We start from the raw sequence: 25,696 nt of genomic DNA on the forward strand, positions 1-25,696 counted from the left end.
GCACCTGTTGGCAGGTGACACCTTCATATTCGTAGATTAAACGAAGAGCTTTTCTCCGACGTGAACTCTCACCTAAAAGCATCCGCTGAATCTGAAATAACCAAAATATTTCAGGTTCGAACTTTTGACCGGTTCACCCTTCAAACCCGGAGTGACTCTTTTTTTTTAGCTGCTTTCACACATTTTTCACAAGTATCACGAGTATTTCTTTTTAAAAGAAAAAACATGGAGAAAAAAGGCCAAAAGTAACTTAGTAAGAAATGTTCCTCAATTTGCAAGAAATTAGTAGATTTAGAAAATTATTTTCGAAAAGCTAGGGAAAAATGTCTAGGGAAAATAGAAAAATGCTAAGTAAAAGCTATATTTATATTGTAGCAAATTATCATAATTACAGTGCATATTTAAAATTATGCTGAAGAGTTGTCATAATTTTTTATGGGGTTTTTTTTTCATTTTTTACTTCATTTTTTAACCAATTTTCAGGTAATTTTCTCGTACTTTTTGCAAATGTCTCATTTTAGGGCCATTTCTTCTTAGCTGCTTATTGCCTTTTTTTCCCATATTTTTTAAAGAAATCGTGTCAGATGTTTTATTTCCTCACGTGTGTGAAATATTTTGGGCTGAATCTTTTCTGTTTCAGTTGTTTTTTATCAAACTGCGGCTCGATTTAAAAAACCTGCTGCTTCTTTTATCGTCTATTTATGGTGACAAACTGCAGCCAGAACAAAACCTGCAGTGACGCTTTTCCTCATTTCTTTCTTTTTTTTTTTTTTTATCATATTTATTAATGACTTAAAAACGCCAAATTGAAGCCAAAAGATTCGAGACGACGAGATGCCTCCTACTAAACCTTGTTGTTGCTAATGCTAATTAGCTCGTTTTGTTGTGAAATAACGATAGTGCGACACTTTAAGCTGTTTAGTTCCCGAACCCGGAGATTTGTAAACGCTTTATATGCTGACTGCCTGAAAATATTGTATTTTGTGTAATTATTGTTATTATTTGGAGCGATTACTAGTTTTTTAAACGACTCTTTGTGTTTGGTGACAGACTTGTAAGATACAGGTAGATATTTTTTTTAAAGATGTTTTCTCTGTTTTACTTGAAAAGTGAAGTTTATTCCTTTGGGGTTCCTGCTGGTGTTGTAAGATGTACATGACTTTACCTCGCAGCACTACATAACACTTTGGTTTTTTGCTTTTTACCAAAATGATCATCTCGGACTTGCAGCTGCGTTCGCGCGGTGGAGGGAAACTTTGTCGCTTTTCTTTAAAGTGAGACGGTGTAAAAAAACAAAAAGGGCAAACAGATACGTGTACAGTTTTTAAATATTAAAGCAGATCTATTTATAAATGTGGTGTAATTTTAAGGTAAATTTGAAAGCGAAGTCGGTGAATCGTTTATCGAGTTGAGCTGAAAGATCAAACATTATTTATGGGACGTGCAAACACAGAAAGTCAGCGGCTGCAGTTTTATTTTCAGCTTTTTTTTTTTCTTTTAAAATTGTGCAGGAAATGAGCGAGGTCTGGTGGTTTGGTGCTTCATCTCAATCTGAGCGCGATAACAGAAATGTTACTTTGGAGGAAATGTTCATTGAAAACATCTGTTCACGTTTGTGTGACAGTACGGCACTTTTTAAAATTCAAACCTAAAAAAATGACGTTTTTAATATGTTTTCGGGTTGGTTGTCCATCCCATTGTTGTGAAAGCGATATCTCAAGAACGCCTTGAGGGAATTTCTTTGAATTTGGCACAAACGTCCGCTTAGATTCATCAATAAACTGATTAGATTTTGATGGTCAAAGGTCATGATGAGCTTGTGTCCATCTCATTCTTGTAAACACAATATCTCAAGAACACCTTGAGGATTTTTCAAAATTTGGCACAAATGTTCAATGCAGCCTATAAATGAACTACGTAGAATTTGGCCGATGGTAACAGTGACCTTGCATCCATCTTATTCTCTTCTTATTCTCGTGAACATGGTATCTCAAAAATACCTTGAGGGAATTTCTTAAAATTTGGCACAAACATCTACTTGGACTCAAGAATGAACTGATTAGAATCTGGTGTTCAAAGGTCAAGGTCACTGTGACCTTGCGACCATCTCTTTTTTGTACACACGCTATCTTAAGAACACCTTAAGGGATTTTTTAAAATTTGGCACAAACGTCCACTTTGAATCACCAATGAACTGATTTGTATTTGATGGCCAAGGGCAAGGTCAAACTTTGCATCTCATTCTTGTTAATGCAGTATCTTAAGAATCCCCAGAGAGTTTCCTCAAATTAGGCACAAATGTCCACTCGGACTCAAAGATGAAATCATGAGAATTTGATGGTCAAAGGTCAAGGTTACTGTGACCTTGCCTCCGTCTCATTCTCTCAAAGGCAACAACTTAAGAACACATTTACAGAATTTCCTCAAATTTTGCACAAACGTCCACTTGTACTCACTGATGAACTGATCAGAATTTGGTGGGCATAGGTCAAAGGTCAGGGTCACTGTGGCCTTATGTGTACCTCACATCTTGTAAACACAATATCTCAAGAACACCTTGAAGGAATTTTTAAAATCTGGCACAAACATCCACTTTGAGACAAGGATGAAATAATGATTATATGATAAGATTTTGGTGATCGTAGGTCACTGTGACCACGTGTTGGTGTTTTTTTGCTGTAAGAATTCCTTCTCTTATTAGGACAGAAATTAGGATGGAAATTCTAGTTTTCTGCATATTTTGTCTCATTTATTTAACCTCAAATAATCCAGAATCTTAAACCCAAATTACACCAGACTCTATTCACCTGTTTATTTCACTTTCCGAGCAACAGAATCAATGTATTTGCCAAAAATTTACCATGTTACACTTTAATTATAAACCATCGCAGCTGATTATCGTCACTCACACTACATCAGCAGTAACACGAGCCCGTAGTGACGTCGGCAGCTGAACTCTTCACATTTATATTTTCTCGTCTTCAGTGGCCAAAGGCAGAGCTGAACCTTCAAACCGAATAAAAGCTGTTCAGTTTGCCTGTAAATGATTGTTGTCCTTTAATGTGTACAGTGAAACTATTAAAGAGAGATTATAGATGCTAATCTGGCTGTACATAAAGTACATACAGGTGTTGTCTCACTTTTTCATTGTTGTTCTTTTTTTTCAAAATGGGAGCGTGACAGATTTTATCAGTAAATAACAATAAAGGAATATGTTGTATATCATGATGGTGACGTTTGTTTATACACACACCAGCACTGATGCTTTTCTGTGCCTTCGCACCAGTGGACGTGATAGCTCAAGAACACTTTAAGGGAATTTCTTAAAAATATGGCGCAAACGTCCACTTGGACTCAACGCTGAACTTCGGTAGTTTTAAGTTCGGTAGTTTTAAGGTCAAGGCCACGGTTACATTGTCTGTCCGGTTCTGGTGAACGTGATGTGTTATGAATTCTTTGAGGAAATTTCTTTGAATTTGGCACAAACGTTCACTTGGACTCATGTATGAACTGATTCGATTTTGATGGTTAAAAGGTTAAGGTCACTATAACCTCATCTGTCGGATTCTTGTGAACACGATATTTCAAGATTGCCTTAAAGTAACTTCTTCAAATTTGGCACAAATGTTCACTTGGACTCAGTTATGAAGTGACTAGATTTTGGTAGCCAAAGTTTATTGTCAGTGTTACCTTGCTTACATTGCTTGTAAACACGAATCTCCAAATTTGGCACAAAAGCCCCTTCGGCTCAACTATGAACTGTTTCGATTTTGGTGGTTTAAAGGTCAAGCTCATTATGGCCTAGTGTGTCTCATTCTTTTGAGCACGAAATTTCAAGAATACCTTGAGGAAATTTCTTCAAATTTGGCACAAACGTCCACTTGGACTCAGTGATGAACTGATTAGATGAGAGATTTTGGTAGTCAAAGGTCAAGATCACCGTTACCTCATCCACGTAGAATTTGGTGTTAAAAGGGCAAGGTCACTGCGACCTTGTGTCTTTCTCATTCATGTGAACTCAGTATCTCGATCTTTTTTTCTCCATAGCTTTACATGTTCAAAATGCAGCAACTCATACAGGAAGCTGTGTGCTATGACATCATGGTAGTCTTTATTCGCAGAAGTGAGAAAAAAATGAAAATGAAAAGAGTTTGGAGTTATGAAGTTATGAAGGCATTTCATTTATAAAACATACTGTAAATACAACAAAGAAAAAAATATTAATTAGGAAATACATTTGCGTAAGGTGGAGAAAAAGTATAAAAGTCAACAACCAATGGCCAGCTTGGGTCAAGAATGGCCCATTTAATGTACTTTTACACCAAGTGGCTCAATTTATAGTAATTCATCATAATGTAGTTTATTAGATGATATTTTCTCAGAATAATCTTAATTTGTAAAGTAACTACTAACTTATTATGTTAAGTAAATCATGTGCTGGATCGCGCTAAAATAAGATGAATAAAATAAAACACAGTGTATTTAAAATAGTTTTATAATTGTTTTGAACAAACAAACCAAACACCAAAAACCAGCAGCTGGGTGTCGTTACACCGTCCGGCCTGCAGGCGGCGGCGCGGCGCCGCTGATGAGCTCACTCTGCCTGTGAACGGCAGCAGAAGAAGTCAGCTAACACTGTAAACAAAGCTGAGCCGACAAACTGCTGAAAAACTGCGAAATCTGGACAAAAAGACATGATTTCTAACACCTCTGAGCGACATTTAAGTAAGTAGAGACGGAGATATTCGCCAAATAAATTCACGCTGACCGCGAAATTCAGTCTGAAAACGACCTTTGAGTCAGTCCGCTAACTAACTAGCATCGACGTGCTAAAGTTAAGAGGAAAGCTCGAAGGTTTGATCGATCCGGCTTCACCGGCCGATTTTATTCTGGATTATTTTCACTCTGGATTATGTGTCGGGGTGTTAACGGAGGCGGTGTTGAGTGAATCCGCGGCTGGAGTTGACTCGGCCGTCATGTTAGCTCAGTTAGCTCAGCGAGATCGTGACATCCAGACTTTAAATAAAGTTTTTATTCTCAGTCCATCAGATTTTATTGATAAAGCAGATTTCAAACAAATCTGATGTGATTCAGAGTGTATCGATCAACAGTTTGATCGAAGAGACAAAAACAAGAAACAACATAAATGCTTTTAATAAAGTACAAACCGTAAGACGCTATAATAATAATATAATAATAACATACTTCTGTTATTGTTATTATTACTGATTTGTGATACTTTTACATTTTTCTGTGCTTTTTTTCTTTACTCAGTATGTTGAATGTGGACCATGAAAGGACCAAAAAGATGAGAAGTATGTGATTAGGTTGTAAACATCTCCAATGTCCGTGTGTTTTTATATTGAATACATATAAAGTTTTTTTTTAAAAAAAGAGGGGCTGTGGTAGGGCTGAGCGAAAAAAAGTCTTATTACAATATTTTTTCATATCAGTGGATATCGTATAATATATAACACGACATCAAATCAGTGTTTCTGTGGAGCTTAAAGGTTCCTTTGACTCCTCAGTGAGATATGAAGATATCATCAGGTTCATTTAGGTTAAATATTTATTTTCTGTCAGACATTGAACATGACAAATATACTGTAGAACAGCATCACCAGCTGGAGGACCTATTCTACTAAAACTCACAGAGGTCCAGGTACTAAAATGTCCTCCCAGCAAAGGTCCGAGCCTCATACCTAAAATCAACATCACCATTAACTGAACATTTTACTTTGATTACGATTAAAGATCGATTATTTAGCTTTTTTTGTGGTTTGTTTTTTGCCCTCATAGTTCACTGACACAGTGTCATGTGACCATGGTGTGTTGGAGTGTAATAAATATATGATTTATTATTATTTATTAAACTTTCCATCATTATATAAAAATGAAAAGCTCCATCTGAAACAAACTTCAGTAAATTGAAGCACATTGTGCTGATAATAGGCCGACCTCTCCTGACTGCAGGACTCTGACTTCTCTCTCCGGCTTCAGACTGAGCCCGTGTCCGGCCCCGGAGCTGCCATGAGCCGGCCTGCGGTCTGACAGGAAGATAATGGCTGCAGAGCTGTTTCCCACTAAGAAGCTGGTCCCCTCCTCGTCCATCCAGCACTTCCAGCAGCAGAATCTGACCAACAACAACATCAGCGCCGCCGCCGCTCCGGGCTGCTGCAGCTGGCAGGGCCTGTACCCGACCATCCGGGAGAGGTGAAGGACCGCCGCCTCGCACAGCCGCTGTCTTCAGTTCAAGTCAACTTTATTCATAAAGCTCATTATCACAAATCACAGTTTGCCTCAGAGGACTTTACAGCGTACGACATCCCTGTAACACCGAGAACACGTTACAAACCACGAACATTATAAACCACGAACATTATAAACCACGAACGTAATTAACCACGAATGTGATACAAATCTGCAGCTTTTAATGTAATAATCCACAAACGTTATAAATTTCCCACAAACGTAACAGCTGTTGTCTGTTACAAAGGGAATACGAAATATCCTGCAAATGTCCAGTAAAGAAATCTATGTGACATCCAGAGAAGATGAATATGCACGTCATATCAGTGTCTTTTCTGGACGTCACGTAGATGTCTTTTTTGGACGTAGTATAGCGTTTTCCTGAAAATTAGTTTTTAAAAGAGGGGGCCAATAAATGGGCAAAGAAATCTATATTTATATTTAGAGAATTATTATAAGTATATATTCAAAATTATGTTACAGGGAAAAATGCTGATTCTTTTTCAGTAGAAAGCACTTTTCTGGTCATTTCCTTTTATTTTTTTATTTTTATTTCCAGGAAATTTTCTATTTTTTTTGCTAATTTCTTGTTAATTTTTAAATTGTTACTATATTGTAACATAAAGTGTTAACAGTTTTTTTGTTCTTGCAGGAATTCAGTCATGTTCAACAATGAGATGATGGCGGATGTTCACTTCGTGGTCGGGCCGCCCGGCGGCACGCAGCGAGTCCCGGGACACAAGGTAAAGTCCTGGACACGGTTTGAAAGGTGGCGGGTGGAGCTCTGCGGCTCGGACCGTCGATGTCTTTTTGTCTCCACAACACTGGAGACAAAATTTAACCAAAGACAGATATGGTTTTTTTGGTTTAGCTCAAATGAGGCGAGGAGGCTGAACACGGGACACGAGTAACAAGCAGAAAAAACAAAAGAAGAGTTTGGACGTTAAAAAAAGTTTCCTCGTTAAAAGACTCGATTACACCATAATTATCTTTTTTTAATTACAAACTGTGAAAATCTGAGATGAAGTCAGATGCAGGTTCAGATCAGATCTGTATCTGTTGTGACCGGAGACACCGTCTCTTTAATGGCGTCCATGTTGTCCCTCTGCTCTGTCAGTACGTCCTGGCCGTCGGCAGCTCCGTGTTCCACGCCATGTTCTACGGAGAGCTGGCGGAGGATCAGGACGAGATCCGGATCCCTGACGTGGAGCCGCCTTCGTTCCTCGCCATGTTGAAGTACGTCCGCCTCCGATTCATTCAGTGCTGTTGGACTGTGGACATTTAGCTCTGTCTCTACAGCAGGGACACTCGACTGTCTTTACATGGGGGACATGTTTCCAAAATGACAGGAGGTCAGGGGACAGTTTCTAGGATTTTAAGACATTTTTCAGATTTTAGTATGTTGCTCAGTTTTAGGACATTTGTAGGATTTGAGGACGTTTCAGTAATTTTAGGATATTTCTAAGACTTAAGGACATTTTCAAGATTTCTAGGGTTTTAAAACATTTTGGGGGATTTTAGCACATTTCTCGATTTTAGGACATCTGTAGGATGTTTCAAGGATTTTCTTCTGGAGTTTATGGACATGTCTAGGCTTTTAGGACATTTTAAGGATTTTAGGACATTAGTGTCTCGGCTGTGTCCTCTGGCTCTTTTTTTGATCAACAAGCTCTATTTTGATGCTGTTTTATGTCTCTGACGCTGTGAATTGTTTTTGTCCTTTTAGTGTCCATAAGGTGTCAATCACTTTATTTTTACTGTAAATGAGAAAATGACTGTGGCCCCCTATCAGCGGCCGGATTTGGCCCGTGGGCCGTAGGTTGAGTATCACAGCTCTGCAGAAATGGTAACTTGTCAATAGAAAAGCAGCAGGAAGTGTTGAAATCTGGTTTTATTTCAGCATAAAAACGAGCAGAACTGTGATCGTGTGAACGCACTGACTCCGCCCCCTGCCTTCACAGGTACATCTACTGCGACGAGATCGACCTGTGCGCGGACACAGTGCTCGCCACACTCTACGCTGCCAAAAAGTACATCGTGCCTCACCTGGCGCGGGCCTGCGTCAACTTCCTGGAGACCAGCCTGAGCGCCAAGAACGCCTGCGTGCTGCTGTCTCAGAGCTGCCTGTTCGAGGAGCCCGACCTGACGCAGCGCTGCTGGGAGGTCATCGACGCGCAGGCCGAGCTCGCGCTGCGCTCCGAAGGCTTCTGCGACATCGACGCCCAGACGCTGGAGAGCATCCTGCGGCGGGAGACGCTCAACGCCAAAGAGATGGTGGTGTTCGAGGCGGCGCTAAACTGGGCGGAGGCCGAGTGTCAACGACAAGACCTGACGCCGACCATCGAGAACAAGCGTCTGGTGCTGGGGAAGGCCATCTACCTGATCCGCATCCCCACCATGGTGCTGGAGGACTTCGCAAACGGAGCGGCGCAGTCCGGCGTGCTCACGCTCAACGAGACCAACGACATCTTCCTGTGGTACACCGCCGCCAAGAAGCCCGAACTGTTGTTCTGCACCAAACCTCGAAAAGGCCTGGCGCCGCAGCGCTGCCACCGCTTCCAGTCCTGCGCCTACCGGAGCAACCAGTGGCGGTATCGGGGCCGCTGCGACAGCATCCAGTTCGCCGTGGACAAACGCGTCTTCATCGCCGGCTTCGGCCTGTACGGCTCCAGCTGCGGGTCGGCCGAGTACAGCGCCAAGATCGAGCTGAAGCGTCAGGGCGTGCCGATGGCGCAGAGGATCATCAAGTACTTCTCGGACGGCTCCAGCAGCACCTTCCCCGTGTGGTTCGACTACCCGGTGCAGATCGAACCCGACACCTTCTACACCGCCAGCGTGGTGCTCGACGGCAACGAGCTCAGCTACTTCGGCCAGGAGGGCATGACGGAGGTGCAGTGCGGGAAAGTGACCTTCCAGTTCCAGTGCTCCTCGGACAGCACCAACGGCACCGGAGTGCAGGGAGGCCAGATCCCCGAACTCATCTTCTACGCCTGAGCCGGGCGGCACGGAGGGCGCCGCCGCCGCCGCAGAGATTCCTGCTTCACTGCCATGGAGACTTTTACTTTGAAAGCGTGGAGACGAGTCCTCGGGAAGCTGCTTTTGGAGGACGGACTCCCGGATTTACTGCCGAGCCTTCGAGGCCATTTCAAGAAGTCTGAATCCTCACATTCCTTCTGTCGATGTTTTCGTTTCCCGGCAGCTGTCGTCGCGTCATCGTTGTCTTCGTAAAGCAGGACTTTAAACAAACCTGCGAGTTATCGGTCGCCATTGGATACAGCGATAAAATCGTGATATACGTTGTTTTATATTGCGATTATTGATAAGAATTAAATACATTTTCCAGAAAAGTAAATGTGTAAACTGCATACGAGGATGAAACATGGAGACTCTGAGACTGTCGGATGAATTAAAGTGCTTCATCACAGTGATGCAAATATCGTATAAAAATCCAATATTTCCATAAAGCAGTCTGTCCGTAATGTCCCGAACACAGACGTTTAACGAGAGTTAACGTGTTCAAACTGCAGTAAAATCGACGTGTTTTTATCCAAAGAAGAGTTTTCTGCACCCAGACGGCGACTGCCAGGGTTCCCGGTCACCGAAAATTTGGGGAAGTCATGAAATTAGTAGAAATCTCGTTTTTTTGTGCGTGCAGGAAACAGTTACAGTAATCTCGGAACATGACGGCAAATTTATTTATGCAGCTTTCAACGTAACGTAGCTCTAATATGCGCCGCTGTGTGACACGACAACATCGCGTGAATTTTTTTTTCTTTAAACATTTTTGTTGATTTTTTTTCTTTAAAAAAATATGGATTTTTTTTAGAAAAAAAAATTCATTTTTCTTAATTTTTTTTCTTTCATTTTTTTCTTTTTAGAAATTCAAGGAAATATTCTCGTAACTTATTTCTTGCTTATTTTTTAGGTACTTTCTTTGGTTGCTCATTTCCTTCTTTCCATGTTTTTGAGAAAAGTTACGCTAATTTGCTCGAGTTTCAAAGGCTTAATGAGCAACAAGCGGCGCGAACAAACGCATCGAATTAATTACATTTGAAAAAAAACAGCTGCAGTCTGTTTGACGCATCGTTGGCGCCGTCGTTGTCTCCGCGCAGAAACCAAGTTTTCAGTTTCTTGCCATGAAGAGAAAGTTTTCATATCTATGAGAGAAACACGAGACGTGAAAAGTTGAATTTTTGAAGACGTGGAAACATTCCTGTTACTGAAGGACCGTAAAACGTGTCGTTTCCGGTTGTTTTTTTGGTATTTAAACTGACTGACACACTCTTATATTTGTTATCTGACAGCTGAAAACGTCCCGTCTGTTTTTATACTCGATTTCACACAAACTGTCGCCCTCCTCTGGTGCTCCCGCTTCTTCTTCTGTGGTGATTTAAAGGGACATTTCACCCATAATCCACCTGAAACTCTTACCTGTGCACCTGCAGCCTCACAGCTCACCTGGGAGGATTTCAGCTCTAATAACGTTGATCTTTTTTTGTGTTGCATTGTCTCAGACGTCGCTCCTACTGTCTACAGCTCCTGTGCTTTTATTTTGAAAAACCTCGTTTGTTTTCATGCTGAGTTTGTGTTTCGTTACTGTCGTGTAAATATTTCGTGTTTCGTGTGCTGACACACTTCTTCGTATACTCTCTTTGAAAATGGAGGAGAACAAAAACTGTTTTTTTATCAGACTCTAACTTGAAGAAACGTATTTTTGGATGTTTTGTTTCCTGTTTTCTGATTCCAGCAGGAATGTGCAGTGAGAGTCGGTGGCCTTATGAATGTGATGTGGTGACAAAATTTGGAAATAAAAGGTTCAAGTGGATTTTTTTTCAGTTTATTTGTGAATCCAGCAGGTGTCGGGGTTCATACGCTAATGGAAAAAAAAGTACGTCCCGATTTTTTTATTTTATTTTTTAAAGTCATGGAATTTTTTTTCACAAACTTTCTGTATTTATAGTTTCGGGTAGTCATGAATGGTGTCATTTACCAAAAAAAATGTGAAGAAATTTTTTTTTTTTCTTAAAAATCACCCAACCCAAAAAAAGAAAAAAACAGCTCCATAATTTTTTCTTTAAAACTTAAACAGAAAAAAATGTCTTTTAAATATTGCATTTTTTTTCTTTAAAAATCACCCAAAGCGTTTAAAGAAAAAACATTTAAAAAACTTGAAAAGAAAAAGCAAGACGCACCTTCCTGTGGGTTTAAAGACGAGTTTCCCTTAAAAATCACCAAACATCACAACTTTCTCAAAGAAAACAGTCAGGTTTGTGATTTTGGTGATTTTAAAGAAAAGAAACCATTTTCTTTTTTTTAAAAAATCACCTTTTTTAAGAAAAAAAAATCATCTTTAAAAAGTTGTAAAGAAAAAAAGGCCCGGTTTCTGTAAAGAAACGGCTTCCTGTGGGTTTGAAAAGCATCTTTGAACGTTTGAATAATGAAAATCTGACGCTGAACGCCTCCGCGCTGCGTTTGTCCCTCTGCGCTTTCCGTCCTCTAAACCAAAACACGGAAGCCCGTCAGCTGGGATCAAAGTGCGCGCTGAGCCTCCTCTCGGTAAAACCGTCCGCAGCTGAGCCTCCTCTCGGTAAAAACCGTCCGCAGCTGAGCCTCCTCACGTCAGGCCGCCGTTTCTCCTCCTCGGTCTCCATCATGCTCAGACTCAAGATCCCTCTCAGGACACCTGAGTCCCGCCGGAGCCTCCGGAGCCCCACAGCGGGACCTGCGGAGCCCCCACTGCCGCGCAGAGAGCAGCGACAGCCCGCAGGACGTGGTGGTGGTCCACGGGGGGTGAGGAGCAAGTAAATATGAGGAGGAGGAGGAGAGGAGGAGGTGGGGAGAGCTTCAGGAGAGGAGGCTTCAAGGTAAATACGAGAAGGAGGAGGAGGAGGAGGGAGAGGAGGTAAAATAGAGGAGGAGGAGGAGAGGAGGAGGGTAAATATGGGAGGAGGAGGAGGAGGAGAGGAGGAGGAGGCTTCATGGGTTCAGGGTAGGAATATGAGGAGGCTTCAGGGTAAATACTTGAGGAGGAGGAGGAGGAGGAGGAGGCTTCAAGGTAAATATAGGAGGAGGAGAGGAGGAGGCTTCAGGAGGGAGGAGGAGAGGAGGAGGAGGCTTCAGGGTAAATACGAGGAGGAGGAGGAGAGGAGGAGGAGGCTTCAGAGTAAATGTGAGGAGGAGGAGGAGGAGGCTTCAAGGTAAATATGAGGAGGAGGAGGAGAGGAGTACTCTCACCTGTGTGCAGATGTTTTTTAACCCTGCGGTTTGTCTGCAGGACACCACACCTGACGAGCTGCTCAGCGCCGTGATGACCGCCGTGCTGAGAGACGTCCACCTGTCCACACACACACTGGGAGACATCTGTGTCGGTGAGAGAGTGTGTGTGTATGAGTGTGTGTGTGTGTGTGAGTGTGTGTGTGTGAGTGTGTGTGTGTGTGTGTGTGTGTGTGTGGTGTGTGTGTGTGTGTGTGTTTGATCTGGTGTTAATCATTCACAGACGTTTTCTCGGCTGAAAAACAGTTTAGTTTGAAAAAATGCTGGAATAGAAGAAAAGATCGATCGTTTAAATACTTTGATTTATTTTTAAATACGCGTATATGTTTTTAAACGTGTATATTTTTCAGTGCTGCAGTAAATATTGTTTATGAGTAAATATTGTTTATGAGTAAATATTGTTTATGAGTTTATGAGTAAATATTGTTTATGAGTAAATCTAAATCAGAATATTATAAACACCTCAGCTCCTGCTAACCACACCAACAACAACAGTAATAAAGATCATTCATGTGATTATTGTGTGTGTCTGTCTGCAGGGAACGTGCTGCAGCCCGGCGCCGGCGCCGTGATGGCCCGAGTGGCGCACTTCCTCAGGTCTGACTCTTCATCACCGATTCTCACGGTCTTCCTCCCTCACTCAGCCTGTCTCAGTCTGTCTCTGTCTCTGTCTGTCTCAGTCTCAGTCTGTCACTGTCTCTGTCTGTCTCAGTCTCAGTCTGTCTCACTCAGTCTCTGTCTGTCTCTGTCTGTCTCAGTCTGTCTCGGTCTCAGTCTGTCTCTGTCTGTCACTGTCTGTCTCTGTCTGTCTCAGTCTGTCTCAGTCTCTGTCTGTCTCAGTCTGTCTGTCTCAGTCTGTCTCGGTCTCAGTCTGTCTCTGTCTGTCTGTCTGTCTGTCTCAGTCTGTCTCAGTCTGTCTCTCAGTCTGTCTCAGTCTCAGTCCTGTCTCACTCAGTCTCTGTCTGTCTTAGTCTGTCTCAGTCTCAGTCTGTCTCAGTCTGTCAGTCTCAGTCTCAGTCTGTCTCAGTCTGTCTCTGTCTGTCTCAGTCTCAGTCTGTCTCTGTCTGTCTCAGTCTCAGTCTGTCTCAGTCTGTCTCAGTCTGTCTCTGTCTCAGTCTCAGTCTGTCTCTGTCTGTCTCAGTCTCTGTCTGTCTCAGTCTGTCTCTGTCTGTCTCGGTCTGTCTCGGTCTGTCTCGGTCTCACCGCTCTGTCTCCCTCTCAGCGGGTTTCCAGAGACGGTCCCGGTCTACACGGTCAACAGGCAGTGCTCGTCCGGCCTTCAGGCTCTGTTCAACATCGCAGGGTACGAACTCGTCGTCATCGCGCGTCGCTGCTCCGTTAGTTTAATCTGGTTTTAACCGGTTCTGTTTCTTCAGGAGCCATCAGGAGCGGATCCATCGACCTCGGGCTCGCCTGCGGGTCAGTTCATTCATCCTGTCTGCAGAAAAATTCAAATAAATTCATGTTTCTTCCACAGTGTCGAACAGTGTGTGTGTGTGTGTGTGTGTGTGTGTGTGTGTGTGTGTGTGTTGTTTTAGTGTGGAGAGCATGTCTCTGCGAGCGATGGGAGACCCTGGAGACCTGAGCCACCGAGTGTCGGACAACGACAAGGCCCGAGACTGCATGATCCCCATGGGGTGAGCAGACCGCGTGCTGAAGGATGCAAAATGAAATGAAATAAGATAAAATAAAATAATAAAAATAAAATAGATAATATAAATAAAATGAAAATTATCTTTGATTTTATTGTATCTTATTACTTCTTATTAAATTGAATTAAATTTTTATTTAATTTAAAGCTGCATTTGCTGTCTGAGCCCTAAATCCCTCCAAATCTGGCTTGTGTTCCAAAAATGAATTTTATGACGCCCAAAATGCTGTAATTTTACCCCTTAATTTGCTGTAATCCCTAAATTTGTTGTACGAATCCCTAAATGATTTTGTTAGAATCCAGTTTTTATTTTTACAGCCATAAAAATGTATTTATATAATCTTAAAATTTACATCGACCACAAATATTATTACAAAATTTGCTGTTAATCTCTTTTGTTTTATGCTGAAATGTTGTTATAATCCCTGAGGTAGTTATGCCGCCCCATAATCGTTTTTAATAAGCCATTTTTTAATTAATCTCCAAATCGCTCAAATTTCAAATTTTGTGATATTGGCCTAAAATTTATATAATTTATAATCAGTAATTGTTCAATCACCTTTTTTTTTTTTTATAAATCTCCTTTTTTTTTTTTTTAACCGATCTTCCAAAGTTTACTCGTTATAATCCAAACTTTCGTTTATGCACCAAAAAACATCAACGTGTTTCCAAACTTTTATTAGATTCGATTTAACGATGTGTTGCCTACCGTTTTTGGAAGGATCAGCATCTGAAAAAAAATTCCACGTTTCTGTGTTTGTTTGTTTTTTTGTTTTTTGGGGTTTTTTTCAGCATCACCTCGGAGAACGTGGCGGAGAAATTCGGGATCTCCAGAGAAAAGCAGGACGCCTTCGCTCTCAGTTCTCACCAAAAGTGAGTTTGTTTTTCATGCTGACATCCGTCTGTCTGCAGTATTCTGATCCTCTACTGCAAAGTACTAATACACACTGACGCACTGTCCCATCTGGCAGTTATAGTATAATATCTAATATCACTGTGTGTGATTATATATCATGCAAATAAATGTTAATTAATAAATGTTTTCTTTAAGAAAGAAAACTAAAACTATCAGGTAAATGTAGTGGAGTAGAAAGTAGCATGAAAAAAAAGACTCAAGTACCCTAAATTTGTAGTACAGTAGTACAGTATAGTACCTGTAAAAACGTTAGTTTATTAATATCACAATTGTTTATTCTTTTATTTGCTATAATGAACAAAATCACTTCAAAAGAGCACAAAATTAAAATCTATTTGTTATCGTAATAATTAATAATTATATATTTTTAATTCGAATACAGAATAAAAACATACATATTTGTTGAAAGTTTTATCACTTTTTTTAGGTCATTTCCATTTTGTGTTTGTTATTTACTTTTCTTTTGTTTATTATTATTCTTTAGGTATTTTTCTTTGAACTTTTTACGAATTTCTGAATTTTTGAAACATGTCTTGTGAAGTTGCTCATTGATTTTTCTCGTGTTTTCGAAAGAAGTCAATCTGCTGAGGTTTTAAATGATATTTAAAGGGTGAAAGCACGCACATAGCAAGTTCACTGCTTTCAAAAAAACATTTTTCAATTTTTATCACGTTTTTAACTTTCATATTTTTTTGTTTACCTTTTTTTTTTTTAGGTATTTTTCTTCTTCGTGTCTTGTGTAGTTGCTCATTGAGTTTTCTCGTGTTTTTGAAAGAAGTCAATCTGCTGAGGTTTAAAGGGTTAAAGCACGCTCATATTCAGCTCTCTGCCCACAGAGCGGCCCGGGCGCAGAGCTCAGGTGTGTTCGAGCAGGAGATCGTTCCCATCACCGCCCGCACAGTGGACGAGCAGGGGAGGGAGCGCCAGGTGACGGTCTCTCAGGATGAGGGGATCAGAGCGGGAACGACTCTGGAGGGACTCGCTAAACTCCGGCCGGCGTTCAAACCCGACGGCAGCACGACGGCAGGTCAGTGTTCGCCAACAGCTGGACTCGTTCGTCCCTCAGCCGCCGCTCAAACGCTTGATCTGTCTCAGGTAACTCCAGCCAGGTGAGCGACGGAGCGGCGGCCGTGCTGGTTGGTCGCAGGTCTGCGGTCGAGGCTCTGGGTCTGCCTATCCTGGGAGTCCTCAGGGCCAGCGCCGTGGTCGGGGTCCCTCCGGATCTGATGGGGATCGGACCGGCGTTCGCCATCCCTGCAGCTCTGGAGCAGGCAGGTAAGATCCGAACCGGCATGAACCTCCTCACACAGCCACAAAGTAACTAAGTACATTTACTCAAGTACTGCACTTAAGTACTGTTTTGAGGTACTTTACTGGAGTATAGGAATACGTCGAAGACCTCCTCAATCCCACCGACATGCCTTCCAGTGAGGAATCAGAATCAGAATCAGAAAAAGATTTATTGCCAGGTATAGTTAACACAATACGAGGAATTTGTTCTGGTGGGTTGGTGCAACATAAATATAGAAAGAAAAAAAAACAGATAAAATTGAAGATACAAATATAAAATATAAAAAGTACGAGTCTAGCAGTGCAAAACAAAACAAGTAACTCAAGTAACAGTGTAACAGTGCAGAAACAGAACCATGGAATTAAAGTTATATACAAGAATGTTTGGAGTGCAGATATATATCGATATTTACATTGAAATTCACATTTATACAGGTTTGAGTGCAGCTTTAAGGAAGCAGGGCCTGGGGACTTGGGGGCGGGCTCCTCCATCTCTGGGGCTGAGGTTGCCGAGGATGAGAGCCGCCCAGAGTTCCTCAAGGCCCTGTATGTTGTGGGGCTGTCATGGTTGACACGTCTCTGCATCATTGAGTGGACATTGGGGGCAGTGCCTCTGGACTGGCAGACCGGGGTAGTGGTCCATCTTTTTAAGAAGGGGGACTGGAGCGTGTGTTCCAACTATAGGGGGATCACACTCCTCAGCCTCCCTGGTAAGGTCTGTTCAGGAGGGTCTGCCAGATAGTCGAACCTCGGATCCAGGAGGGGCAATGCGGTTTTCGTCCTGGTCATGGAACTGTGGACCAGCTCTGGACCCTTGGCAGGATCCTTGACGCTGCATGAGAGTTTGCCAACCATCTCCAAGTCCACATGTGCTTTGTGGACTTGGAGAAGGCATTCGACCATGTCCCTCGGGGAGTCCTGTGGGGGGTTCTCCGGGAGTATGGGGTATTGGACCCCCTGATACGGGCTGTTCATTCCCTGTATGACCGGTGCTGGAGCTTGGTCCACGTTGCCAGCAGTAAGTCAGACTCTTTTCCAGTGAGGGTTGGACTCCGCCAGGGCTGCCCTTTGTCACCGATTTTGTTCATAACTTTTATGGACAGAATTTCTAGGCGCAGCCAGGGCGTTGAGGGGGTCCGGTTTGGTGACCTCAGGATTGGGTTGCTACTTTTTGCAGATGATGTGGTCCTGTTGGCTCCATCAGGCCGTGACCTTCAGCTCTCACTGGATCGGTTTGCAGCTGAGTGTGAAGCGGCCGGGATGAGAATCAGCACCTCCAAATCCGAGGCCATGGTTCTCAGCTGGAAAAGGGTGGCGCGCCCTCTCCAGATCGGGGACGAGATCCTGCCCCAAGTGGAGGAGTTTAAGTACCTCGGGGTCTTGTTCACGAGTGAGGGAAGGATGGAGTGGCAGATCGACAGGCGGATCGGTGCAGCGTCTGCAGTAATGCGGACTCTGCACCGGTCTGTCGTGGTGAAGAGGGAGCTGAGCCGAAAGGCAAAGCTCTCGATTTACTGGTCAATCTTCGTTCCTACCCTCATCTATTGTCATGAGTTTTGGGTAGTGACACGGGCATGAGCGGCCGAAATGAGCTTCCTCCGTGGTCCGTCCGAGTTGCTGGGCTGTCCTTTAGAGATAGGGTGAGAAGCTCGGTCATCCGGGAGGAGCTCGGAGGAGAGCCGCTGCTCCTCCGTGTTGAGAAGAGCGAGATGAGGTGGCTCGGGCATCTAATTAGGATGCCTCCCGGACGCCTCCCTGGCGAGGTGTTCAAATGTCCCACTTGTAGGAGCCCCCGGGGAAGACCCAAGACACGCTGGAGAGACTATGTCTCTCAGCTGGCCTGGGAACGCCTTGGGATCCCAGAGCTGGACGGAGTGGCCTGACCCCACGACCCAACCCTGGACAAGCAGAAGGCGATGGATGGATGGATGGAAATATTATATCCTGTAAAATCGTGTCATATCGTACAAAGTTGAAAAAAAGTCCAAAAAAGTCCGAATTTAGTGTGTCGAACAAATGGCAGAAAATCGCATGATATAGTATGGCGAAAAATATCAAATTTTGACATGCCCCAAAAATGGCTGAAAACAACATATTATGGCCTGCAGAGTGGTGTCATATCATAGACAGTCAAAGAAAAGTCCAAAGGACCATAATTTAGCATGTTGAAAAAATGACCAAAAATCGCATGCCATATAATTGAATTGAATAGGATTGAATCATATCATATAAAGTTGAAAAAAAAAGTCCAAAAAAGTGAGAATTTAGCTTGTCGGAAAAACTGCCAGAAATCACATGCTATTGTATGGCGAAAAATGTCAAATTTTAACCGCTCCTAAAAATCGCTGATAAAGACATAGATTAGCTTGTAGGGACGCGTCATGGAATGCATAGTGGGAATAAATGCAAAAAAAGGCCAAAAATCTCATATATTGGCCAAAAAAATGGCCAAAAAGGCAAGGGTAGAGTATGGCGAAAGAAATCAAAATTTGACCCCTACTAAAAAGGGCTAAAAACGACATAGAATAACTTGTACAGACATGTCATGGTATACAAAATGGGAATAACAACAAAAAAAAGCCAAAAACCTAATATTTTAGACAGTCAAAAAAATGGCCAAAACGCAATAGTACAGCATGGTGAAAAAAGTCGAAATTTGACCACTCCTAAAAATGACTGAAATTGACATAGAATAGCTTTTAGAGACACGTCATTGTACAAAGGTGGGAATAAAGACAAAAAAAGACCAAAAACCTAATATTTTAGCATTAGTATGGCGAAAAAGTCAAAATTTGACCGCTCCTAAAAATGGCTGAAAACAACTTAGAATAGCTTTTATTGACGTGTTATGGTATACAAAGTGGAAATGAAGGCCAAAAAAGGCCAAAAACTTCATAATTTAGGATGTCAAAAAAATGGCGAAAAGAGGCAATAGTATAGTATGGCGAAAAAGTCAAAATTTGACCGCTCCTAAAAATGGCTGAAAACAACTTAGAATAGCTTTTATTGACGCGTTATGGTATACAAAGTGGAAATAAAGGCCAAAAAACTTCATAATTTAGGATGTCAAAAAAATGGCGAAAAAAGTCAAAATTTGACCCCTCCTAAAAATGGCTAAAAACAACTAAGAATAGCTTATTTAGACGCGTTATGGTATACAAAGTGGAAATAAAGTCCAAAAAAGGCCAAAAACTTCATAATTTAGGATGTCAAAAAAATGGTGAAAAGAGGCAATAGTATAGTATGGCAAAAAAGCCAAAATATGACCGCTCCTAAAAATGGCTGAAAACAACTTAGAATATCTTTTATTGATGCGTTATGTTATACAAAGTGGAAATAAAGGCCAAGAAAGTCCAAAAACGTCATAGAAGAGCTTGTTGAGACGCATCATAAGATAAGTTTAAACTTTATTGATCCCTCATCGGGGAAATTGCCTTGTCACAGCAGCTGAAAGAGAAATTTAAAAATAAACAAAAATAACAAAATACAAAATATAAAATTCTCAAGACTATTGACAGTTTATTCACCTTTCAGTGAAGATTTCTACAGTGCGAGACACAGTCTGGAATAAATGTTGCATAGAGATAAAACAGCATAAACGTGACTGTGCGCGCGGACCTGTTGCTCCAGAGCGAGCTTCAGTCTCAAAGCGTCGAAATAAGTTGTGTTTTCTGCAGAGATGTTTTAAACTGCAGGTTCAGCTGTCGGTATGTTTTGTCGTGTTCGCTGTGAGGACTCACCGCTGCAGCCGCGCCGGTCCCGATCCGCCGGTCCCGATCCGCCGGTCCCGATCCGCCGCACAGAGGCCGGCCAGAGCCAGCTCAGCGCCGCCCGAAGCGTCTCATTCCCCGGCTCAGACCCGCAGCTCAGACCCGCAGCTCAGACCCGGCTCACCTCCGGATCATCCGGCTCTCAGTCTGCACGCAGCGGCGCTCCGACACACACACAAACAAACAAATAAACAAACAAACAAACAATCACGCAAACAAACACACACAATCACACAAACAATCACGCAAACAAAAAAACAAACACACAATCAGTGAGCAGTTTGCAGTGCGCGGTGTGTGAGCCGCAGTCTGACACCCGAGCTGGTTCAAACATCAGAGATCTGATCTCAGATCTGCAGCTGATCAGCAGCCCGCTCACACTTCCTGTCTCAGCCTTCAAAGTAAAAGTCCTGCTGCACACTTCAAAGTTTTTGTGTCGTTCACAAAAATCACAGAGACGCAGCGATGACGACATCAGACCTCAGAGCTCAGGCTCCTCCCACTAATGCTCACTCAATTAAAAAAAAAAAGAAGAAGACTTAACATTTAAACAGTGTGACTCAACCTGCTGTGTTTGGGGGCCACTTATGCTAAATGACGGGGGGCCAGGGGCCAGTCACAGCAGCCCCAAACATGTTTCCACAATTTTAGGACATTTCTAGGAATTCCTTTAGGACATTCCTGAGATTTTAGGACATCTTGGGGGGTTTCAGGACATTTCCAGGATATTAGGACATTTCCAGGTTTTTGGGACATTTTTAGGATTTTAGGAAATTTTAGGACTTTAGGACGTTTTTAGGGGTTTAGGATGTTTCTAAGGTTTTACGACATTTGGGGGATTTTAGGACATTTCAAAGATTTTAGGGCGTTTAGGGTTCAGGGTAGAAACATGATATAGTGCAGAAATATTAACTCTGACAAAAACCACAAGAGCCGCACCCTCAACTAAAACCTCTCAGATCTAATTTCCCTCTAAATTTAATGGGATCTCAAACATGTCAGGAACAGAGGTAACCATTTTATAATTAATAACAATTATAATCTCTTCTTTTCTCATTATCACTTCAATATGATTATTTTCTTCATAGTTTAACAAACAAAAAAAGTGCCCTTATCCATATTAATGTCCTCAAACTTGTTTTGCCTCAAACCCAAATATGTTTGAATGTAATTAAAAAAAACTTTTATATAAAAAATAATCACATTATCAAAGTAGTTCCTAAAGTTTATGTCTTGATTGAGTGATTATGTAATTATGTCACAGGTCTAAAATAATAATTTGATCAAAAACATTTTCTTTATGTTTTTCACATTTTTGACATGAAATAATTTAACTAATACAAAACTGGTTACACTTTTATTGTGGAGGTACGTACCAGACTTCCGGTCCCAGTCTTTTTTCAGCTTGACTCTCAGACTGATTCAGAAAACTTCATCTGATCAATATTCATGATCAATCACAAATAATAATCAAAAAAATAATCAAAAGAGGAAGTTACTCCATGACAAAAAAAAAAAAGAAATGAAATAAAATGAGAAAATATTTTACAGTTTCATGTTTTTGTGTTTATTTAGAAGAAAATGTGTCTTTTCCGACAGCAGAGAGCTTCTCTGGGATTTGAGGAAATTTGGGGCCCAAAAGATTTGAAGAAAATCAAATCACCAAACGGGTTTTTTTCCAAATCACCAACATTTAAAAAAAAAAGGAAAATAATTTTTTTTGTTGTTTTTAATTGTTGGTCATTTAAAAACTTTTCAGCAATGTTTTTTTTTTTTCAAACTTTGTGACTTTTTTTTCTATGAATTTGAATTAATTATTTCTCTTTAAAATGTGGTGATCTCTAAAAAATGTTGATATTTTTTTCCTCGTAACTTTTTTGACTTTTTTTGTCAGAAAATTTTGCTTATCTTTAAAAACTTTTGTCAATTTTCTTTTTCTTTTAAATGTTTGCTGATTTTTTTTTCCTTTCGATTTTTGTTTTTAAAGAAGACGTGCCTTCCAAACCACAAATGTGTCCGCCAAAATCAAAAATCACCAAAACAACATAATCTGTCTCAGCCAGAAACTACAAAAACAGAAATTGTCATTGGATTGTCACATTTCTGATGGTCCTTGAACACATCATGTGGGGTCGACAGTCACTCAGAGGCTCAAGGACAAAAGTCAGGAATATTTGTAGTTTTGAGGAGGGAAAAAAACAAAACAAAAAAAACATCCCCTCTTCTGATCAAGAACAAGCTCTTGCACCTATTCTTTTTTTAAAAAAATAATTAAAAAAAAATATTATCAAAATCAAAACTGAAACTTTCAATATCATAAACAGCTAGTTTATATATTTTTAAAAACTTTTGTTTTTGTTTTGGTTTTTTTTTTTTACAAAATTTCCTTGGAAGAAACACTTATTCTCAGTTTTCAGTGTGTGAGAGAGTCTGCAGAAACCAGTCAGTCCTCAGAAAGAAGAAACTGTTTTATTAAAAAAATAAAAAGCAGCTGATCCTAGGGCAGCGTTTCCTCGTCACCACGGAGGAAGCTGAGCAGAATATTAACCATCGGCTGAAGGAGGCAGATAGTATTTCTACTCTATAGTAGTAGTACTTTTACTGCATTAAAAGATCTGAGTGCTTCTGAGTATGTTGCATGTGTACAGGTTCATCGATGGTTCATTGATTTATTATTGAATAAAAACGAATTTATTTACATTTGTCCCTGTTTGAAGAGGTTATCATGACATGAAAAAAAAAACGCTTAAACATTAACATAATAACAGAAATGTTACATTGTTTTGGGAAATGTTACATTTGTTTTGGGAAATGTTACGTTGTTTTGGGAAATGTTACGCTGTTTTGGGAAATGTTACATTGTTTTGGGAAATGTTACGTTGTTTTGGGAAATGTTACGTTGTTTTGGGAAATGTTACGCTGTTTTGCGAAATGTTACGTTGTTTTGGGAAATGTTACGTTGTTGTTTTGGGAAATGTTACGTTGTTGTTTTGGGAAATGTTACATTGTTTTGGGAAATGTTACATTGTTTTGGGAAATGTTACGTTGTTGTTTTGGGAAATGTTACATTGTTTTGGGAAATGTTATGCTGTTTTGGGAAATGTTACGTTGTTTTGGGAAATGTTACATTGTTTTGGGAAATGTTATGCTGTTTTGGGAAATGTTACGTTGTTTTGGGAAATGTTGGTGTGTTTTAGGAAAAAGGTTGAAATGTTTTGGGAAATGTCATAACTGAGGAAAGTTTTTTTCAGAAATGTAGCGTTTTGAGGAATGATGTTTTATTTGGGGAAATTCTGTCATGTTTTCAGAAATCATGTGTTTCTGTTTGTTTAGATTCAAAGTTATCAAGATAACTTTTCCTACAAGGCCAGATTTGGGGTCAGTTTTGTGGGGTCAGTTTGGGGGTCAGTTTTGGGGCCAGTTTTGGGGCCAGTTTTTTTGGGGTCAGTTTGGGGGTCAGTTTGGGGGTCAGTTTTGGGGCCAGTTTGGGGCCAGTTTGGGGGTCAGTTTGGGGGTCAGTTTTGGGGCCAGTTTTGGGGCCAGTTTTGGGGTCAGTTTGGGGGCCAGTTTTGGGGTCAGTTTTGGGGTCAGTTTGGGGGTCAGTTTTGGGGCCAGTTTTGGGGCCAGTTTTGGGGTCAGTTTGGGGGCCAGTTTTGGGGCCAGTTTTGGGGCCAGTTTTGGGGTCAGTTTGGGGGCCAGTTTTTTGGGGTCAGTTTTGGGGTCAGTTTGGGGGTCAGTTTGGGGGCCAGTTTTGGGGCCAGTTTTGGGGCCAGTTTTGGGGTCAGTTTGGGGGCCAGTTTTGGGGTCAGTTTTGGGGTCAGTTTGGGGGTCAGGTGGATCCCTGCAGCAGCTGGACTGCAGCCTCCTTGTTGTGCCTCCTGGCCTCCTGCAGAGGAGAGCTCCCCCACCTGGTGGAGAGACAGAACTACATTAACACGTAGACGATGAAGGTGCTGCAGGTGAGGACGGAGACACCTGAGGGGACAGTGGATGTCCACCTGCTCACTGACTGGAGACATTTTGGTTTGAAAACTCTGATTTGGTCCTTTTGGTTTTGTCCACAGAGTCGGTGGGTGTTTTAACGCGAGCGACGCCGAGCTGCTGTTTGAATATTTCATCTGTTTCTGAGTCGCTGCTGCTTATTTACATCTGAACTGTAAACAGAGCTTCGGATGCTCTGTTTTAACCCTTTAGTGCCACTTTAACATCACACACTCTCCTTTTCAAAACCAAACTTTAAAAAACATTATACATTAAAATTATTTTTTAATTCATTAAGTTTTTTTTTTTTAACCAACATCAGTCCCAATCATAAATATAACATTTTTATGAATTTTAACCCTTTATATGCTAGGTTTTTGTCATGATGCCACAAAAAAAAACGATGAATTATGTTTCAAAATAGAAAAAAATAAAATGATTAAAATGTATTTATTTTGTTAATTTTATTATGTTTTTGCTTATTTTAAGGTCATTTTCATTTAATTTTTAACTAATTTCTCACAAGTTTGCATGTTATTTCTTTTGGAGTTGCTCGTCATCACCTCACCTGTCCCTGAGGGCGGGGTTTGCTCCGGCGTTCTCCAACAAGAAGCGGATGACCTCAGCGTGACCTTCGGCGGCCGCCACGTGCAGAGCCGACCTGCCGTCATAATCGACGGCGTTTACATCGACTCCAGACAGGAAGTACCTGCAGACAACCACAGAAGAAGCCACTGCTTCATCCTCAGAAATCAATGTTTTTCAATTATTATTTATGACCAAGAAAAAGGAAAAAAGAAAAACAAAATTCCAAAAATTCAATATTTTGAAAGAAAACAATTGTCAAAAGTTTCTTTTTAAATCACCAAAAAATGACCAAAAAAAATCACCAATAAAAAAAAAAATCCCAACAAATTTTAAAGGCTAGAAAACAGTCCCCCCAAAAATGTAAAGAAAAATAAAGTTGCCATTTGAACAAGTAAAATGGCCAAAAAATAAAGAGAAAATAAGATTTTTAAAAAATCACCCAAATTTTTTTTTTAAAATTCACCAAAAATGTTAGAAGAAAAAAAAAAACTGCTAGAACTTTTTAAAGAAACCAAGACTTCATAACCAACTGACCATCAGCTGCTGTTTTTGTTTGTTAGTTTTAACACCATAATTAGCTCGTTATATGGAGATCTAGGGAAAATATATATATGTATATCTGCATATACATATATATATAAAACACAAAGTGGTTGTATAATGTTGTACTGTTACCTCCTCAGGGCCTGGACGTTCCCTTTAAAAGCCGCAAGCAGGACGTTCATGATCTGGTATCCCTGCAGACAAGAGGGGTTTGTTTGTTTGTTTGTTTGTTTGTTTGCGAGTGTGTAAACTGGTCTGGGATCAGCGTGAAGCTGCAGCAGTGACCTCAGATTCAGTCTTCCACTGTCTGTAGGCCAGAATCTGTCTGAACGGAGTCCTGATGTCAAAACTGTGCAGCTGAAACGTGGAAATCAGCTCCTGAAAAATACAAATGTCTCAGCGTCACTGATGGACCACAGACACGTCTCCTCTGTC

General features: G+C 41.1%; 3 protein-coding genes across 4 annotated transcripts; 2 read left to right on the forward strand and 1 right to left on the reverse strand.

The window, feature by feature from the left end:
- The first annotated feature begins 4,615 nt into the window (after window positions 1-4,615).
- On the forward strand, window positions 4,616-11,074 carry LOC121942521 (BTB/POZ domain-containing protein 3-like). Of its 2 annotated transcripts, none has more exons than XM_042485747.1 (5): window positions 4,616-4,725; window positions 5,974-6,213; window positions 6,902-6,992; window positions 7,367-7,485; window positions 8,211-11,074. In XM_042485747.1, exons 2-5 carry the CDS (start codon window positions 6,062-6,064, stop codon window positions 9,241-9,243), a joined length of 1,395 nt encoding a protein of 464 aa, XP_042341681.1. In that variant the 5' UTR covers window positions 4,616-4,725; window positions 5,974-6,061; the 3' UTR covers window positions 9,244-11,074. The 2 variants fall into 2 exon arrangements, with proteins under 2 accessions (XP_042341681.1, XP_042341680.1); XM_042485746.1 differs by having other exon boundaries at window positions 6,001-6,213.
- LOC121941572 (3-ketoacyl-CoA thiolase, peroxisomal-like) lies at window positions 9,930-20,655 on the forward strand. The gene is made up of 13 exons (XM_042484398.1): window positions 9,930-9,935; window positions 11,873-12,039; window positions 12,071-12,113; window positions 12,524-12,617; window positions 13,062-13,119; window positions 13,745-13,825; window positions 13,900-13,941; window positions 14,061-14,159; window positions 14,966-15,046; window positions 15,926-16,116; window positions 16,185-16,406; window positions 20,075-20,294; window positions 20,487-20,655. Exons 1-13 carry the CDS (start codon window positions 9,930-9,932, stop codon window positions 20,653-20,655), a joined length of 1,473 nt encoding a protein of 490 aa, XP_042340332.1.
- A 3,280-nt stretch (window positions 20,656-23,935) lies between these two features.
- LOC121941724 (glutaminase liver isoform, mitochondrial-like) lies at window positions 23,936-25,597 on the reverse strand. Its single transcript, XM_042484577.1, has 4 exons — window positions 25,547-25,597; window positions 25,394-25,455; window positions 24,699-24,839; window positions 23,936-24,057 (listed from the first exon to the last, which is right to left on the reverse strand). Exons 2-4 carry the CDS (start codon window positions 25,441-25,443, stop codon window positions 23,979-23,981), a joined length of 270 nt encoding a protein of 89 aa, XP_042340511.1. The 5' UTR covers window positions 25,444-25,455; window positions 25,547-25,597; the 3' UTR covers window positions 23,936-23,978.
- Between the last annotated feature and the right edge of the window lie 99 nt (window positions 25,598-25,696).

Source organism: Plectropomus leopardus, chromosome 4 (genome assembly GCF_008729295.1).
Source record: "Plectropomus leopardus isolate mb chromosome 4, YSFRI_Pleo_2.0, whole genome shotgun sequence".
Taxonomy (NCBI): Eukaryota; Metazoa; Chordata; class Actinopteri; order Perciformes; family Serranidae; genus Plectropomus; species Plectropomus leopardus.